Source organism: Oculina patagonica, chromosome 13 (assembly GCF_052425735.1).
Source record: "Oculina patagonica isolate OP01 chromosome 13, crgOcupat, whole genome shotgun sequence".
NCBI lineage: Eukaryota > Metazoa > Cnidaria > Anthozoa > Scleractinia > Oculinidae > Oculina > Oculina patagonica.
In genome coordinates this window covers 26085921-26105064 of record NC_135770.1, presented here as the reverse complement: position 1 = coordinate 26105064, position 19144 = coordinate 26085921, and the positions used below count along the sequence as shown (strand labels likewise).

Sequence of the window (19144 nt, the reverse complement as noted above, 5' to 3'; positions counted from 1 at the left end):
GCCTAAAGGTGGAGCTTCAAACTTTTATTCTGGTTCTTTAAATTTTGTGAAAATACTCTAACTGAAAATACTGTTATGGAAGTTATCAAACGTACACACTCCAGAAAGATCCATAGCCGAAATTTATCGTCAAATCCAATCGCAAAAATTTCGCTTACAAAATCCTGTCATTACCCTAGACAAAAAAAGTTTGATTTGAGCCCGCGATCGAATGAAAAACAGTAACCGGGCCAGCGGTCGGCTTAAAAAATCACATGACCTTGATGAGCTGTACACATGAGCCCGCAAAACGGTCATGTGATACTGATCAGCCGATTACTTGTTCTGACAGCTGCCAATTGATCATACATGGATGTCCAATATCAAAGATACAAGCCCACGTTGGTTGCCTTGTGACTCCTCCCCCCCCTCCTCGAGAGTCTGTAGGCGCGTGCGGGCGGGCGCGCGTACGCTCACTCGATAACCATATTTTTTCGGCTCCATTATCCCAAATTTCCTTACCCATGGTGCTGCGCTTGCGCGCTTTGCGCGCTGAAGCTCCTCTAAAGCTTCTAAAAACCTGCTATTCACAGAATATTTATCAACTGAATAAAACGTTGTTGCACAAAAGCCGAGTTTAAGAACCACAGAGTATTTAAAACTTGCCGCCTAGGGAATATAGCATGTTGTCATTCGGTATCAGAAACTCATAAGGGTTAAGAGGACATATGCACAAATTTCAAACAAAAATGAAAATTCTTGGCAACAGCCCTGTAATGGATTTCGCTCATTCTCTTACCATGGGTAGGCCTTAATATAAAATAAATCACAGTATACTTTGTTTGGCTAAATATCGATTTGTTTTCGAGAAAATCTATAATTCTAAAATCCAGCAAAATTGACGCTTTCGGAGCTCAAAATTTATGCCGAGTTTGTTAGCTTCGCGTCGAAAAATAAAGCACTCTGGAAGAAAAGTACCTATTTAATATCGAAGAATAACATCAAATTAGTACGTCGAAAGCAATTTCTGCTCTTAAAGTCCTTTAATTTACAAAATGTAATTAAGTTTATTCGACACAATTTTGATTTAATTCAAAATAGGTCAAACTTATCGCTTTATTTAAGTATGAGCGAAGCAAAATAAATGGCCGAAAATTTGGTATTAGACAGATAAATGATTGTTCTTTTCGATACTAAAAGGATTTCGTGGAGAAATGATTTAGAGCGATGCTTTCAGATCTCAAAGTTGCTTAAAATTCGTTAATTTAACCGACCGTGACATTGTTGATCTTATCAACATTATGTAAACATTCCACGCAAAGGTTAATTTTCCCCATGTGAACTTCAACTGAGTAAAATAAAAACATAGACTTGCTTACCGTGGTGTTCGCTGATACATTGTAAATCCTGTTTTCCTCATTTACCACAAAACCTAAGCCCTCGGCGAAGCTGTTATCCAATTTTCTTGACGCGCCATTTGTAACTGATTTCCACGTCTTGAAGTGACAGTTCTTTTCCATGCATTCTTGAAAACAGTCCTGAGTCTTAACTGATCAGTGTAAACAGGAATACGAAGTACTTTGCTTTAAATCAACTTAAAGCTTAGCAGCAGTGGTAGATAAATCGATACGGCCGGCGAATCTTCGTTTCGAAAACCGCCATTTGAGATTTGTCGGCCCTTTGTCCTGCGGTATGCAGATAATTAATTCACACTTGAGTAACTTCCGGCACATGAAATCGACAACCACCGTGACCAGAAAGCACCCTGCTTTTTGGTGATTGGTTGAGGCACTATTTTTATCATTTTAACATAAGCTCTCAATGAAAAACTTTTGGGCTGAGAGAGTTGTTAAATGGTTGTTAAATGGTTGCATGAAAGCGCTTTTAACTTCCGGGTCGAAAGTTCTTCTGTTGCGTTGCTTCGCTTTGCTGCATATTTTTTATCCAGTTCTTACCCTTGTTCAAATTCTTGATTAGGCTAAGGCAAAACAGTTGTAGAGTCAACTCTCCCTTATTGAAGATCTCTATAAGACGGACACCTGGTGTTAGTCCTGTCCTTGCCTTTTTTCAGTCATTTTTATACTCTAACCAGCTAGGCTACGTTTACACGGGACCGGACCGCAGCCGTTCCGAACTGGACCGGACCGGATCGGCCTCTGTTTACACGGAAGCGTTTGGCACCGATCCATGTGTTTACACAGGACGGTTCTGGAACCGGTCCGGAACGGTTCCATAACTTGACCTGCAAAATAGCAGGTCCAGTTTTGGTTCCGTCCCGCACCGGTTCCATAACGGCCCCGTGTAAACAGAAGGCCTATCCTATCCGTGTAATTAGAAGGCATATCCTATCCGAAAATCGGACCGAAACGTTCCGGACAGTAGCAGTGGTTGATAAATCGATTCGGCCGGCAAATCTTCTTTTCGAAAACTGAGATTTGTCGGCCCTTTGTCATGCGGTGTGCAGATAATGTATTTCACACTTGCGTAACTTCCGGCACATGAAATCGACAACCGCCGTGACCAGATCCCAGATAGCACCCTGCGTTTTGGTATAGTATTGGTTGAGGCACCATATTATTGCTATATTAATATAAGTTCTAAATGAAAAACTTTTGGGCTGAACATGTAATTAAGTTTCACTTTAGGTAGCTACCGTTTGTGAAAGTTGCTAAATAGTTGCATGACAGCGCTTTTAACTCCCGGGTCTAAGGTTCTTCTGTTGCGTTGCTTCGCTTTATAGTTTTTTTTGTTCTTACCTTTGTCCAAGTTCTTGATTAGGTCAAGGCAAAACGGGTGAAAGAAAAATCTAAGATGTTATCGTTGGATCCGTCTTCCGTGAATGTTAAAAAATATGACCATGTATATATTCTGTTGGGGTCCGGCGTAAACAAGGGAAGGTGCCCCCCGCCAGAGCTTGCGGGGAGGGACAAGCGCCTCGCCGTCAGGGAATCCAAATGTTTTAAAAATATCATAGTCATTATATAAATATTTTGTTTTTAAACCTGTTTTCCGGTGTGTTTTTGAGTTGATTTGGAAGCTATTTATACCTAATCGTACCCTTTTTGGTACGCTTCGGCGGCATATCAGGCGAGTTTGGTCGAGCCATGGTTCGTATTTCGGCGAGACGCAGTCGAGCCAAAATACCCATGGCGAGACCAAACAAGCCTGATATGCAGCCGAAGCGTACCAAAAAGGTACGATTAGGTATTTACCGTACCCAAATTCAGCCAAAACCCCGGTTATATTTATCGCTCTGTTGAAGCCATGCTTGCAAGGTACGTACTGCAAATTGTGTTGACTAGGTCTTCAACACTTATAACAAGTTCTTCTTCTGCCTTTTTCACTAGTTTGTTCAGAGTTTCATTCTCTAAATTTTCAAAATCAAAATTAAGCAAAAAAATTTGGAAATTCCGACTCCATTTTTCAGTCTGAATGTCTCAGTACTCATCGGCAAACATCGCGCAATTGGCGAGCGCGCTCAAGTTTTGTTTTGGCGGGAAAGTTTTTCTCTTTTTACGACCGCTAAACACCGCTTAATTTAAATTACGAAGTTCTGTTTTATTGGTAAAACCTCTTTTCATTTCATCGTAAAGTAACACTACTTTACTTCAAAGTGACCGTGATATGGTGGCATATCAGGTCAGTGACTTGCTATCGTAGGATATCAGGACAGTAGATCGCGCTTCTGATTGGCTACTTGCGAATTTGGGTACGGTAATAGGGGAAAACGGTTTAAGTTTCAAATATTATCCGCAGTCTATTCCTTGATAAATAAGACGGTTATAATTATAATACGACTCAAGTTTCCAAACAACAAGAGATATAAAGTAATAACTTTATAATCACCTTAATTCTCAATTCAATAGGCGAACTTTATTAGGAAGGAGTTGTCGAAGCTGGGGTATTCCCCAAAAACGGCTCTGTGCCGTCCAATGAGGTCGTGGTTTTGGGTTCCCGATCTAGAACGGGATTTTCAATATCAGACGATATCTAGAACGAGATATGGTATTTTGAACACACAAAAGTTCCAAAATATCAGCAGCCAAAACGGGGTGACTTGTTTCTAGAACGCGGTATCTTTTGAATGCAAGTTCTTTCTAACTGAATACCAGAGGCCCTTCTAATTACGCTGGTAAAAAGGGAATGTTATGCTTCTAACAATGCTTGTTTTTTGTCCGATATAATGCTCAACTGTAATTATGCTCATTTTTTTTTAATAATGCTACTTTGGTATAAATGCTTTGTTGTACTTTGCAGAAATAAATACAAAATATGGCATCACGTCAGAAGTCCATAACAAACTTCTGATTACGTGTACTTTTCTTCACCTAGCTTAATCTAATGAAGTGAAAAGCACCCTTTCCTTAATTTTACACCAATATTTTTTTATACAGTCATAAATGTTCAGCGTTTTATTATAAATTGTTTACCGTGACTGGTATTACAACTGCATATACATGATATATGGTCCCTTTTTTCCCCACCCCTTCCCCACCTTTCCTTCCCGCTTTTATTTCGCCCAATCCTCCACAGGAGAAAGAAGGAGAGCTTGTTTACAGGCTAGACTACACAGCGGAATATATATTTTTAACTGACATTCACGGGAGACGGATCCAACGACGCCATCTAAGGCTTTGTGTACAGCCAACTCTCTCTGAAACGGGTACCTTCGGGACCGGCTCCAACTCAGTTCGTCTAAAAGAGATCTCCGTCTTATAGGGATTTTAACGTCGTTTCAAATTTTCCACTGAAGAAGGGACAAGAATTTGAACAAGGGTAAGAACTGGATAAAAAATATGAAACAAAGCGAAGCAACGCAACAGAAGAACTTTCCACCCGGATTTCATGCAACCATTTAACAACTCTCTCGAACGGTGGCTAACTGAAGTGAAACTTTATTACAAGTTCAGCCCAAAAGTTCTTCATTGAGAGCTTATGTTAAAATGATAAAAATAGTGCCTCGACCAATATTTCGAAAAGGAGGGTGCTATCTGGTCACGGTGGTTGTCGATTTCATGTGCCGGAAGTTAAGTTGATTTAAAGCAAAGTACTTCGTATTCCTGTTTACACTGATCAGTTAAGACTCAGGACTGTTTTCAAGAATGCATGGAAAAGAACTGTCACTTCAAGACGTGGAAATCAGTTACAAATGGCGCGTCAAGAAAATTGGATAACAGCTTCGCCGAGGGCTTAGGTTTTGTCGTAAATGAGGAAAACAGGATTTACAACATATCAGCGAACTCCACGGTAAGCAAGTCTATGTTTTTATTTTACTCAGTTGAAGTTCACATGGGGAAAATTAACCTTTGCGTGGAATGTTTACATAATGTTGATAAGATCAACAATGTCACGGTCGGTTAAATTAACGAATTTTAAGCAACTTTGAGATCTGAAAGCATCGCCCTAAATCATTTCTCCAGGAAATCCTTTTAGTATCGAAAAGAAAAATCATTTATCTGTCTAACACCAAATTTTCGGCCATTTATTTCGCTTCGCTCATACTTAAATAAAGCGATAAGTTTGACCTATTTTGAATTAAATCAAAAGTGTGTCGAATAAACTTAATTATATTTTGTAAATAAAAGGACTTTAAGAGCAGAAATTGCTTTCGACGTACTAATTTGATGTTATTCTTCGATATTAAATAGGTACTTTTCTTCCAGAGTGCTTTATTTTTCGACGCGAAGCTAACAAACTCGGCATAAATTTTGAGCTCCGAAAGCGTCAATTTTGCTGGATTTTAGAATTATCGATTTTCTCGAAAACAAATCGATATTTAGCCAAACAAAGTATACTGTGATTTATTTTATATTAAGGAGGCTCGATGTAGTTTTTTTATCGGAAGGGTGGTTGTTTTGAAAATTAAAATTATCTAGGAAGCCAATGTTCGATTTCTGCCAAAATACACCATAATAATCAAATATGACCAAATTTAATTTTTTTTACCCGTCACTTAGTCACAAAGGTTACCATAGCAACCATTGACGTTTTCTTTTGTTCTCAAACAAGCTTGATTTTCTCGAAATCTAGATTGACTCTTGGCATTTATTTTTTGATATGTTTAAGTATAGTAGATTGACTACCTGTACACAAAATTTTAGGAAAATCTGTAAGAGCGCTTTAGAGTAAATCAAGAATGAAGTTTTTAGTATTTTCTTATAATTTCCTACAATCGGCAGGCGATATATTTTAACAAATTAAAGCAAAAACTCTTTCGCTTTTAGTTAATGATCTTTGATGGTGTAAGTATTTATATTTTAGTGAGAGTAACTGTGCTCAAATAATACGAAACAATTTTAAAGCGCCTATTTTATATAAAAACGGTGTTTTTCTGAAAATTTCATTCTTGATTTACTTGAAAACGCTCTTACAGATTTTTCTAAAATTTCGTCAACAGTTAGTCAATTTACTAAACTTTAACATATCAAAAAATAAACACCAAGAGTCAATCTAGATTTCGAGAAAATCAAGCTTGTTTGAAAACAAAAGAAAACGTCAATCGTTGCTATGGTAACCTTTGTGACTAAGTGACGGGTAAAAAAAATTAAATTTGGTCATATTTGATCATTATGGTGTATTTTGGCAGAAATCGAACATTGGCTTACTAAATAATTTTAATTTTCAAAACAACCACCCTTCGGCTAAAAAAACTACATCGAGCCTCCTTAAGGCCTACCCATGGTCATCCTCGGAGACCCAGGGGCAGTTAGTGGGGGCGACGTGCAGCTTATCGGGACAACGGGATTTTCGGGCGAAAGTTTACAACATAGAGCGTAACAGCCCCTGGGCACTTTGTCTTACCGAACCAGTTCCAGAAGCGTTTGAACTCCTTCCTCTTGATTGGCCACAAAAATATTTTTGTGGCCAATCAGCGAGGTTGACCAGAAGAGCGACTCTGACGTCTTCTTACACGAAGTTGTTTTCCTCATAGACTCGTCGTTGTTGTTAAGCCCGTCCATCGGATGATACTACGTGGGTCTCAGATAAAAAAGCAAAACAAAAACAAAACAGCGAGGCCTGGGAATATGTTAAATGGTCACTTGTTAAATGTAGCATAGCGCAAGGAAACCAAAAGTTTTTAAAGCTATACGCGAGCACCTCTTGTTTATAAGTTTTCTTTTTGTTATTTAAATATCCAACAAATTAAACAAAAACCCTTTGTTTTAACTGTCAAGCTGGCAACAAAATAACAATAGGTGACGACAGCGATATCTTCGCTAACGCGTGGCCCGTGCAGTGAGGTACCCAGACCGTGGCAAGTTCCAGAAGTCGGGCAACGACCGAGAAAAATATAAGAATTGTTGTTTACTCGAATAACTATTAAAAAGCGCGCAACTAACAGTGTAGAACTGGCAGTCGTCTAAGGCTTATTTTTTTTTTAGACTCTCCATGTAATGGCTTCCGATTGATGGGCAGAACATCCACGACGAGTCTATGAGGAAAACAACTTCGTGTAAGAAGACATCAGAGTCTCCTGGCCGGTCCTCGTCGCTGATTGGCCACAAAAATATTTTTGTGGCCAATCAGGAGGAAGGAGTTCAAACGCTTCTGGAACTGGTTCGGTAAGACAAAGTGCCCAGGGGTTGTTACGCTCTATGTTGTAAACTTTCGCCCGAAAATCCCGTTGTCCCGATAAGCTGCCCGTCGCCCCCACTAACTGCCCCTGGGTCTCCGAGGATGACCCATGGTAAGAGTATGAGCGAAATCCATTTAAGGACTCTTACCGACACATGTTTGACCGTAGGAAACCTGTGCTCTTAATACGTGTAACGCACGTTCACAGCGTTTGAATATTCAGTTTTGCTAAGTACCATATTTGGAAACACGAAGAGTTTGTACGCGAATACTTTACACACGTAATAACACGCGGCATCAGTTTTCGGTTTTGCGGTGAGTTAATTGAATTCCGACCTAAACGCCATAGTCCATTTCGCAGATACGGCAGCCATATTGATTTTGCCCCCCGGGCATCCTATAATGCTCATTGATATGATTTATTCTTTTATTGTGATAATTCTGTAATTACCATCATAAAAACTCTATTAAATATTATAGGATGCCCTGGGGGCAGAATCAACATGGCGACTGTATCTGCAAAATGGACTATGAATTTACAGTATTTAAAACTTGCCGCCTAGGGAATATAGCATGTTGTCATTCGGTATCAGAAACTCATAAGGGTTAATACGTGTAACGCACGTTCACAGCGTTTGAATATTCAGTTTTGCTAAGTACCATATTTGGAAACACGAAGAGTTTGTACGCGAATACTTTACACACGCAATTACACACGCCGACTTAAACGCCATGAATTTCTTACAGAAACAAAAGAAATTCTTTAAGCGTATCCAAGTGATGTTCCCCAGACTATTTAACGACGATAAAACAGGAGAATTTAACCAAATTCAACTTTATTCAACCAAGCTTGTTCAAAAACAAGATTACGCTATCGAGCGCGAGCTAGCGCGCGCTGTGAATTTAATCCAAATATTGCAATTTTGATTGGTTAGTTTTTTCTCGTGATTTTCCAAATATGGTACTTAATGAAAACGAATGTGCAAACGCTTTGTACAGCGCGAATTATAGGGAGTTACACTTTTCAACCCTTATGGGTCTCTGTCGGTATCTAGTGCAATTTCGTCTGCTAAACGAGGTTAACGATGTAATTTAAAGGTGGACGACGAAAGCGGTATGTTGATTCACGTTCACAATACAGTATTTATAGCACAACGTAAATAAAGGGTGCGCTCTGATTGGATGCCGATGCGATGCAACCCTCTTTTATGAAAGTTGATTAATAGATTAAATGACATGGCCACTTGAGCGATAACACAGAACTCTAAACTCTCTACATAAATCACATCACAATCGCTGAACATAAATATTTTGCGATTGGTCAACACTTAAAAGAAGACCACAAGCTGCAAGTTTACAATGTACAAGACCAGTTTTCTGTTTTAAAGAAATGCCGCACGAAGCTGGACTGCTTAATTTACGAAATGCTTTTTATCTGAAACACAAAGCCGAAACTTAACACGCAATCAAATTCTGTGTGTGCTAAACTCTTTTCATAAAATTGACTATGCTAATAGATTATCACACCCTTAATATTTTCACTCCATTCTTTTTTCACTATATAAGCTTCAACTCTTTATTTTTAATTTTAACTTGATAATGATGACATGATGTAACCGAAACGTCGTTCCATTTTCCTACCGCTAATTTTTCTTCTCAAATCTGCATTTAATAGTAAAAATCCTTACAGACTTTGGTATAAAAAGTTGCAGCAGAATTCGAAACAAAAAATCGTCTACAGTACCTTGACAACCGTAGAGCTCCACCCTCATTGCTATGAAGGTATACCAAGACACTGGTAGAAAACGGATGTAACGTGCCCTGATTGGTGGGTCGAGCTCATGATAAACTGGTGTGTTCCTGTCGGTGTTTCCAACGAAGACCTGAAATAATAAATAGGAAAATTGTAAGGGATCGTTTAACTTGCATTTCCTATTTCCTATTAATGTTAACCGTTCACATTTAATGATCTTAGTATACTTCAAGTGACAGAAAAATATTCAAAGATTTGGGAAAGAGGGGCAAAAATTTTATTACCTCTTTCTTACATCACGCAACCTCAATAGATCATTATTCTTTTCTTGTCTGGCTTTTAAATTTATAACTTCAACGAAAGCAAGATTTGCTTCTGCACCAAGCTTATCCGACTTTCTCGTTATCGGAGGAAGAATTTAAACCATCGCTGTAGTATATATTAATAATGTTGATGGTTTTCCCGGTGTTTCACAGCCAAATGAATCATCAAAAGAAGAGCTTGGGTTTCTCACATCCAAAAACTGGTTCAGTACTTTGTCGAATTTTTTTTTTTAGTTTCTAAATTTGATGATGTGCGTGTCGAACAAGCCTTTACGTGTTCTGATATCTCACCAAAAAAGCATTTGATTGACAGTCAATTTTTTTTTGATAGTGCGTAAGTTCGCTTGTAAGGATGATTGAAAAAACTTGGAAGTATATATTACGGCTCTTAAGAAGAAGATGCGTTGTCACGGATACAAAGTAGGCTAGTGTACTTAGGGTCTACCTACTTCGCTAGTGTGACCCACCTTTTCTATAGCGCCATTTTTATGTTTTTTTTTTAGAAAATTAGACTAGTGAAGGTATAGATAGATCACTTTGTCATATACAAGCACACCAACAATTTGCAAGCCAAATACTGGGTGAATAATCAATGCAAAACTGCAGACACGTGTGAAAGTACGTAAGACGCAGTTGTGCCACATGTTAGGTTTTTTTTTGATGGTTCATAAGTTTTGATCAATTTTAATAAAATTGTTTGTTTGCACGTTACTGAGTGTTTTATAACAGTCAAGAAACATGCTCATCCGGGACATGACGAATTTCAAAAAACTAAATGTCCTAAACGAATCACTGATTCGAAATTAAACTTGTACAGGGGTTCATCAGTGCTATTTAGAGCTAGAATTTGTAAAAAATAAGACAGCCTTGTAAGATTAACAGTTAAGATTTTAGAATTTTGATGACGTCAGATGAAAACCACTAATAATCTTGAGTACAGTTCTCGACCATTGTGGCGCTAATGTTCTCTTACTTGTAGTCAATTTACCTTGTCTACAATGTCCCCTTGTTCTCTGTAAAACAGAAACGTCACTCCATCGTCACTGTACTGGAGACTGTATTCAGTTACCCAGTAGGGCGCGTCTTGTCTCCCCTGTGTAGCTACACGTCTTACGGTGGTAGTCTGACTATTCAGATCAATTTGGAGCCACTGGGTAGCATCCCCTGTGGCAGCTTCCCAAGAGCCATATGAAATGCTTGTTTCCTTAAAGCGCAACCTGGCCTGAATTGCGGCATGTTTGGAACTGACTTCAGAAGAAGCAGTGATCTGCCAATCAGATATTAAACCATTCTCCAAGCCCAGAGCTGTTTGACATTCTAACAGTATAAAAAATAGATTAAAAAATGGTAACGCCGACTAATGCATTTTTTTTTTTCGTTTGACAAAAAAGATACCATTTGTATATAACCCTTATACCATACTGGTAATATGATGATGATAATGATAACGATGATGATGATGATAATTATAATTATTATTGTTTTTACTAAAACCTGTTTCTGTGCTATCTGAATTATAGTGCTTTGAAGAAAGCTACACTTTTACAAAACTCTCGCTCCGGGGAAAAAGTCAAGTGGGCACCTAAGTGAGCAAAACCTTAGAATTAACTTGGACAGACATGTTATTGATATAAAAAAAAATGCTTATTGTTTTTTAGCATTTGAAACACCCCGACAAAATGACAAAATTCCGACAATACCTTGACAACCATAAAGCTCCACCCTCATTGATATCCAGTTATACCAACCAAGTGGTAAAAAACGGATGTAACGTGCTCTGATTGGCGGATTTATATCATGATAAACGACAGTATCCTTATCAGTATTCCCAGGAAAATCCTAAATCAGTAAGATAAACAATTGTTAAAAATTGAGGTTTCAAAACAGTTTATAGAGTATTCTTTTTAAAAGTAAAATAAATAAAATAAAATAATGCTTATTTTGAAAGTGCCAATGTAGTTAGCACGCTGTTCTAATTGGAGAGAGTACTGTAAAGAAATAAACAAAATATGGTTAATCGAACAGAAACTAACCGAACAGTAACTTGCGAGTATTTTAATCGCACGACTTGAAGAGAATAACAGTATAAAAGTATAAGAAACGGGAGAATTAAAGTATAAGAAACGTCGTAACATATATGTATGGCTGTTTAACTAAAAAGTCTGTTTTACCTTGTTTTCTGTTTGTCCTTGCTCTCTGTAGTAATTGAAGTTTACTCCATCGTTACCGTATTGCAGCATGTAATTAGTTACCCAGTTGTCATCGCCAACGCTATTTCGATTTCTTCCTTGCGTTGCTACACGCGTCACTTTAGTGTACAAACTTAGCAGATCAATTCGAAGCCATTGATTGACATCACTTGAGGCAGCCACCCAACCTCCTGTCTTCGGTAATGCTTCTGGCAAGTGAAGTCTTGCCCGGAAACCAGCCTCATCAACATTAAATTGAGAAGAGGCAGTAATTTGCCCGTCAGAGATTCCGCCATTTGCCATACCTTGAGCCTCCAGACATTCTGAAGATTAAATAAGATTAATATCAATCATTATAAAATAACTCAGACACTACGCGCGCGCTGATTGGTCATATTGGTCAAAAAAACCTATCTACTATTGTACCGGTAAATTCTTGCTTCCCGGCATGGCCGTACCGCTACGCTCGACCACGCATAAGGACGAAGAATTAAAAAAAGTTAGTGTAATGTCTTCTTTTGATCTACGTGATGGTTAAAACAGGATGTGGATCTCGTAAATGAAAACTTAAATACTGCATGAGGATGGATCACATAAAAAAATTTTCCCGCCCACCACAGTTGAAGCGAAGGAACTAGAGAAAAAAACGAAAACGGAGAGACACACATAAGAGAAGGAACAGAATGAACAGGTCCGCTTTCACCGAACTGGAAAAAATATAAAACACATGGACATCGTTCTATTCAACATTTACTCAGAAACGTTATTTGAAAGGAATTAAAACTGCATCTTTTTTTCCTCTAAGTGCGGTCTATTGCTTAATTAAAACGCACCTTCAACGCTCTCGTGAAACCCATGGTACGGAATTTTTTACTCATACAATCATCGTAGTTTTTGGTAGGCCTTCAGGTTTTTCGGGCCCATTTGATCTGATAAGATTAAATAAATTTAGATACACATTTGAGAATAAAAATGAGCGAAAAAATACACAACGTTTCGATGTCATCTTGGCATCATTTTCAAGTGACAAAGAAAAATAACGGTTCAACAGTGTTATATATGCGGTTATAGGTGTGATGTTTCATTAACACAATATGTTAATGAAACATCACACCTATAACCGCATATATAACACGAAATGTTGTTTATTAGAAACAAGAAACCTAGCCTGAACACGCAATCGGATTCTATCCGCGCGAAACTATTTGAATCCGATTGCGTGTTCAGGCTAGGTTTCTTGTTTCTAATAAACAACATTTCGTAAATCAAGCAGACCAGTTTTCCGCTGCATTTCTTTAGGACGGAAAAATTACTGGTAAGGTCGCCGATGTTATTAAGGCCGTGATCGTTCTTTAAATGCTTCCCAATGGCGGAGAACCTATGTTCATGAATACGGTGCAAATGCCGGCTGGTATAGCCGACATACCGTATTTATTCGATTAAGCGCCCAACCTCGAATAAGCGCCCACCCCCTAGGTAGGAAAAGTTAACAAGCGCCCAGCCTCGAATAAGCGCCCACCCCTCCACCCTCCTTCAAAAAATACTGATGTGCACAAGAGGAGTACTTTGATTATGATTGAAATTAAGATTGAAATTGACTAAGTACTACTAAGAGACTTCCCTGAAGACCGAGTTTTCTTAGTATTTTACAGACACTTTCAATGAACAGTTAAAATTTTGCTTTGGTACATCTTCATTATTCATTGTGTTGTTGTAAAATAAACTAACTACTTGCGAGAAATTGCGAAAATTTAATAAGCGCCCAGCCTCGCCGAATAAGCGCCCACCTCGAAAAAAATTAATAAGCGCCCAGGGCGCTTAATGGAATAAATACGGTACTCTGCATCGCACAGATCACATTGATAATTGTACACTACTCCTTGTTGGTCATTGATATTTTCGATTGATTATATCGCGCCAAAAAACGAAACTTGGCTCGATCAAACTCGCCTGGTATGCATGCTGCCGAAACGTACCAAAAATTAACTCGTAGATCTAAGTTCCCTGGTAGTCTGCATATCTCAGTTACCTTTACGGCAAAACCAAAACAAAATTTACTTGGTACTAGACCAGGCGGAGCTTAATCGAAAGAATACATGCATTCCAGAGTTAAATGAGCAGAACTGTAGCTCTGCACTAGCGTTATTACTTTTGGTATATTTCTTTGCCTTCTTCTGCAAAAACGACAACGCCAAAAGACTAAATTCGGCGTATTTTAGAGAGTGTGAACGTGAACGTGGGAGACGAGGTGGCCTCATGGTTAGTGCGCTGGACTTCGGATCAAACGGTCCGTGTTCGAGCCCTGGCCGGGGTGATCTGTTGTGTTTTTGGGCAAGACACTTTGCTTTGAAAGTGCCTCTTTCCTTTTCTAAGTGTGCAAATAGGTTATGGAAATTAGATGCTGGGGGTGGGCGTGGTAACCCTGCGATGGACAATTTTTTTAAACCAATCTCTAAGCATAGTAATGTAAAACAAAACCAAACGTGGACTCACTTTCTGTGCCATACACTTCAACACTTATGCAATTCCAATAGTAAATGCTAGTTGCATAGAAGCGAACGTATCTTGCATACACTGGCACTGAAAATTGGTGTTGGTCAACTCCGACATCATCTCCTACTCTGTGAAATATCTTTAAAAGAAATAATGCCATTCAGATTGTTTCATATATAGAAAACAATTTTACTGTATATACATAGCAGAATAGTTATATTCTACGCTGGGTTCATTAGTCTGAACTCTGTGGTGCGGAAGATATATAAGTCGCAGTTACTTTGATTCTTCTTGGTATCGGATAGAGCAAAATAGATAAACAATGCACGGTTAGAAAATAGGAAGCTCCTCCTATGTTACTCCCAGAATATTTAAGCAATCACAATGAAACTTATAGGATGTATAGAATGTCAAAACATCTTTCTTTTGGTGTACGTCACGTGGGATGATACATCACATCACGTGACAATTACATCGTGACGTCAAAACAGCAGTCATCTTCAACCCGTCATCTTGGATTTCAAAATATTTCCAAAATGCCAAAAAAAAACACACCCAAGATTACTGCAAAGTACACAAATTTAATGAAAACAAACTGTGCTAAAAAAGCGCAAAAAGTAAAAAAAATAATTGCATTTAAGTTAACTTTCATTAATAGAAACACGAAAATTACAAATTTGGAAAAACATGCCTATCAAAATGCCGATTCCATGGTGATGTCAAGTTCCTGACACAATATCCTACCATACCAAATTATTCCGTGATAAAGTTTAGATTAACTCACAAAGTTTGGCAGGGTTTGGTTGAATCTTGAAAAAGTTATAAGCGTTCAAAGTCAGTGCGGGCCTCAAAAGTCCCCCCCCCGTCTGAATAGGGTTAAAGACGTGAGATTTTGCCTATGGCTTGTGAACTTTGAAATGAATTTTCTCAGGCTCCAATAAATTCTGATAAGTAATTTCTTGGATATAGATTTTGTTATGAAATTTAGCGATATAAAATCACGACGTTTCGACCTCTCCGAGGTCATTTTCAAGTGCGAATAAAAATATAAAATTAGCATAAATATATTAAAATAGTAAAATAGGCAAAATTGTCACGAACGCTGAAAAGCGATAAAATATGTAAAAATAAGTGACAAAATATTAATGAAGTTAAAAAAGGGTTAAAAAACTTAAAAATACAGAAACAATAAGAGTGTTTTCAATGGTTTCATCTGAACACTATTGAACACCATGCTCAACCGTGCATTCAAGCTCTCTTCTTCGTGGAAATTGTTTCATCAAGAGTGTGAACGCCTCAAAGTGACCTTTTCCCGTCTGCGCTACCCAGACGAACTTGTACAGTCAACCATCCGTCAATTTATTGAGTCTAAAGTGTCCGAGGGTGCACCTACCCAACAAAACGATCTTGAGAAGCAAGACCCAATCAGAATCGTGCTGCCTTTCAAAGACCAGAAATCTGCAAATTCGGTCCGCAGACAACTTGGAGACCTCAGCCGGAAGATCAAGGTAGACATCAGCCCCGTGTACACGAGTCGGAAAATCAAGGATGAAATCAAAGTGAGGGAAGACAAGCCACCCCTTGTGAATCAACAATGCGTTGTGTATAATTTTCAGTGTAACCTGTGTGATGCAGGGTATGTCGGATACACGTGCCGACATCTTCACCAACGGATTGAAGAACATAAGGGATCGGCCATTGGTACTCACCTAAAGGAACAACACGATATGGCCCCAGATGACATTGCGCAGTTTTTTAGAATTTTGAAGAAGTGTCAGAGCAAGTTTGACTGCCTTATTTATGAAATGCTTTTTATCAAAGAACTGAAACCAACTCTGAACAAACAATGCGATTCCATCCGCGCAAAACTATTTGTTTAGGTCGGTTTTTCTTTTTAATTACTCTTATTGTTTCTGTATTTTTAAGTTTTTTAACCCTTTTTTAACTTCATTAATATTTTGTCACTTATTTTTACATATTTTATCGCTTTTCAGCGTTCGTGACAATTTTGCCTATTTTACTATTTTAATATATTTATGCTAATTTTATATTTTTATTCGCACTTGAAAATGACCTCGGAGAGGTCGAAACGTCGTGATTTTATATCGCTAAATTTCATAACTCCAATAAATTGTTGTACCAAAATATTAAAATTTACACCTTATTGCAGAGTTTTGTGATACCGCAGCTTTTTCAAACATCTTATCAAAAGAAATCGTTTCTAACAACACCAAACATCGAAAACAAATCTCGAATCTTTTAAAAGACGATTTTACAAAATGGCTACACGTGAGGTTTTGCCAATAGCTTGTGAACTATGAAATATACTTTCGCAGACTCTGATAAGGTATTTTTGTTGGTGTTATCACGGATAACTACTTACATCTTTACCTTTAATCAAGGGTAAAAAATAACGCAATAGGATTTAAATTATTCAAGTACTCGTTTTTTGTCCAGCTTAAATTAATATCACTCGATTTCCTGATGGATCTTACCATTACGCTGCCGTTTACATCCCTATACCATTTCCAGCTGTCACCAGTAGTTGAGTAAGACAACTTGAAATCTATCACCCAGTTAGAGTTGTATTCGTTGCCCTGAGTAGCAATACCGCACACTTCAATGACTTTTCCCAAGTCGACCTGAAGCCAGTCGTTAGGAGTGTCATCAGCATAATAAGCGCACCAGCATCCAGCCCCTCTGGTTTCGTTTATTCGTGCGTAAGCTGGTAGGAAGAAATAACTGTATGTGGTGCTAGCTCTGAAAAAGCTGTCAGGGATGATGCTGGTACTTGAAACGCCGACAGCGTTATCGAAGCATGCTGATTTTGTTAAGAAGAAATAAACAAACTATGGTTAATTTTGTACTTTGATCATTTAATACCAAGCCATCCTTTATTTTCATGCCATAATTTTCGCACGTCCGAACAAATGAAGTGTTATCCGCACCCAAAATTTTAACGCAAGGAACAAACGTTTACCATTTATCAATATTGAGGAACGGAGCATTATTTTTTGGAAAGTGGGTGATCAAAATTCCTGAAAAAAATTGCTTGCAAAAGCAAAACAAACACTGTCTGCAAGACGATGCAGCCGGAAAATTGTTTGCACAGACAACGACTCTGAAAAAAAATGAATATCTTGAAAAAAATCGTTTTCTCGCCCCCTTCAAAAAATAATCGTCCGTCCCTTAGCAGGCGCGCTGATTTTTTAATCAACGTCTGTCGTATTACCGTTTTCTACGCCAAGACTACTACATCTTCATTAAAGAATCAATCACGATCAAAACTTTCTTTCTCTACCATCCACAGTATTTTTGTTTCTGAGCGACGGGCGCTGAAGAATTGATACCGATAAAAATCAGGAAAAATCGATTGAAATTGTCATGTAGACCGATAAAAATAACAAAAATAAATATAATAGAAGCATGGTAAGTGACAAAGAGTTCGACACGCAAATATTTTGAATTTCTAAATACCTAGTGGCGTAATAACGCCCACAGAGTGTTGGGGCGCGCGTGAACTTAATATGTAAATCACCAAAAAAGTCGAAATAGAAATTGCCTTAAAGGCAAGTTGTCAAGTTTATACATTCCAACATTTCAACCATAATATATCATTTTTTTTTAACTTCACTTGCATGGCACTGTAGTTGTTATTATTACTAAGTTAACGTTCTGTTTCGGTTGGCTTTGTAATGTTTTTTAAAGTTCCCTGCACTAATTTTATCGATCATCCAATTCTGTACACATGAATGTGAAAAAATGGGATTAAGCCGCGCATTCTCGACTGTGATTGCAAAGTAATTGTGTACTACTACCTTAGCGGACCAAATCATGTAAACGGCTACTTTTGTTTTTAAATATAATGACTCGCGAAACACTTGTTGATTTTATTTTGGTGAAAATAAAAGGTACTAATGAAAGAAAATTGTCATTTTGGAATTTATTACCCATTTTTTAACAAAGTGTTTACCGTAGTTATTTTAAATACCAAACGAACGCGGCAACCTTGGGTTTAGACAAACTTAATCTTCTTCGCTCTGTCCTGATCCTAGGGCTTCCACTGCAGCCTTCCATCAGACTCGATTTTGTGCTGTCGGTTTCAGTTCTAAACCTTGGATTTAGGCTAAACATATTTGACATTATAAATGGTTATGCTGTTGCTCTTGCGAGTCGCAGATTTATCAAAATCGCCTATGAAAGATTTGATGTAATCCAGCAAGACTACTGCTCAATTGCGCTGCCTTTATAAATGGAACGTCCGGTGTTGATAAAACTTGTTGTACTTAGTTTTAACTCACATAACTCCATATGATAGGGCTACTTTTGCTATCACCATTAAGCCTTGGATGAAAAGCCAGAGCGCTGTTTTCTGAAGAAGAGAAATATCGCTCTTTATGTTCCTTGAATCAAGTAGCATAGATCCTTTTATTTAGAAATAGATTTCGTTTAATTAACAATGAAAATGAAACTGAGCGAAATTAAACTACGACGTCATATCCTTTTCTTTTGCTCTTTGATCAAGTAGCATAGATCCATTTATTTAGGAATAGACTTCGTTTAATTGACAAGGAAAATGAGCGAAATTGAACTGCGACGTTTTGAAGTCATCTTGACTCCATTATCAAGTAGAATGATATAACTTTTTGACAATCGAGTCAAGATGACTTCTAAACGTCGTAGTTTAATTTCGTTCATTTTCATTGTCAATTGTGTTTCGAAATGTTCTCTTATTATATTCCGTTTATTTTATTTTATTTGATGCAAACCATAAAGACGACATTACCTTGAATGACAACGACAGTTCCTCCATAATTCTTTTTCTGGTCACA

The 19144-nt window shown here is 37.9% G+C and overlaps 2 protein-coding genes across 2 annotated transcripts in view; both read right to left on the bottom strand.

The window, feature by feature from the left end:
• LOC144636236 (polycystin family receptor for egg jelly-like) overlaps window positions 1-10838 on the bottom strand; it is a 26828-nt gene extending 15990 nt beyond the window's left edge. The window contains 2 exon segments of the mRNA XM_078495394.1: window positions 9299-9437; window positions 10619-10838. Coding sequence (XP_078351520.1) covers window positions 9299-9326 — 28 coding nt within the window. The 5' untranslated portion in view covers window positions 9327-9437; window positions 10619-10838.
• Window positions 10610-19144, bottom strand: LOC144637075 (lactadherin-like). The gene is made up of 6 exons (XM_078496238.1): window positions 19099-19144; window positions 16808-17133; window positions 14313-14451; window positions 11802-12142; window positions 11331-11469; window positions 10610-10947 (listed from the first exon to the last, which is right to left on the bottom strand). The coding sequence occupies exons 2-6, from the start codon at window positions 16808-16810 to the stop codon at window positions 10610-10612; spliced, it is 960 nt and encodes a 319-aa protein (XP_078352364.1). The 5' UTR covers window positions 16811-17133; window positions 19099-19144.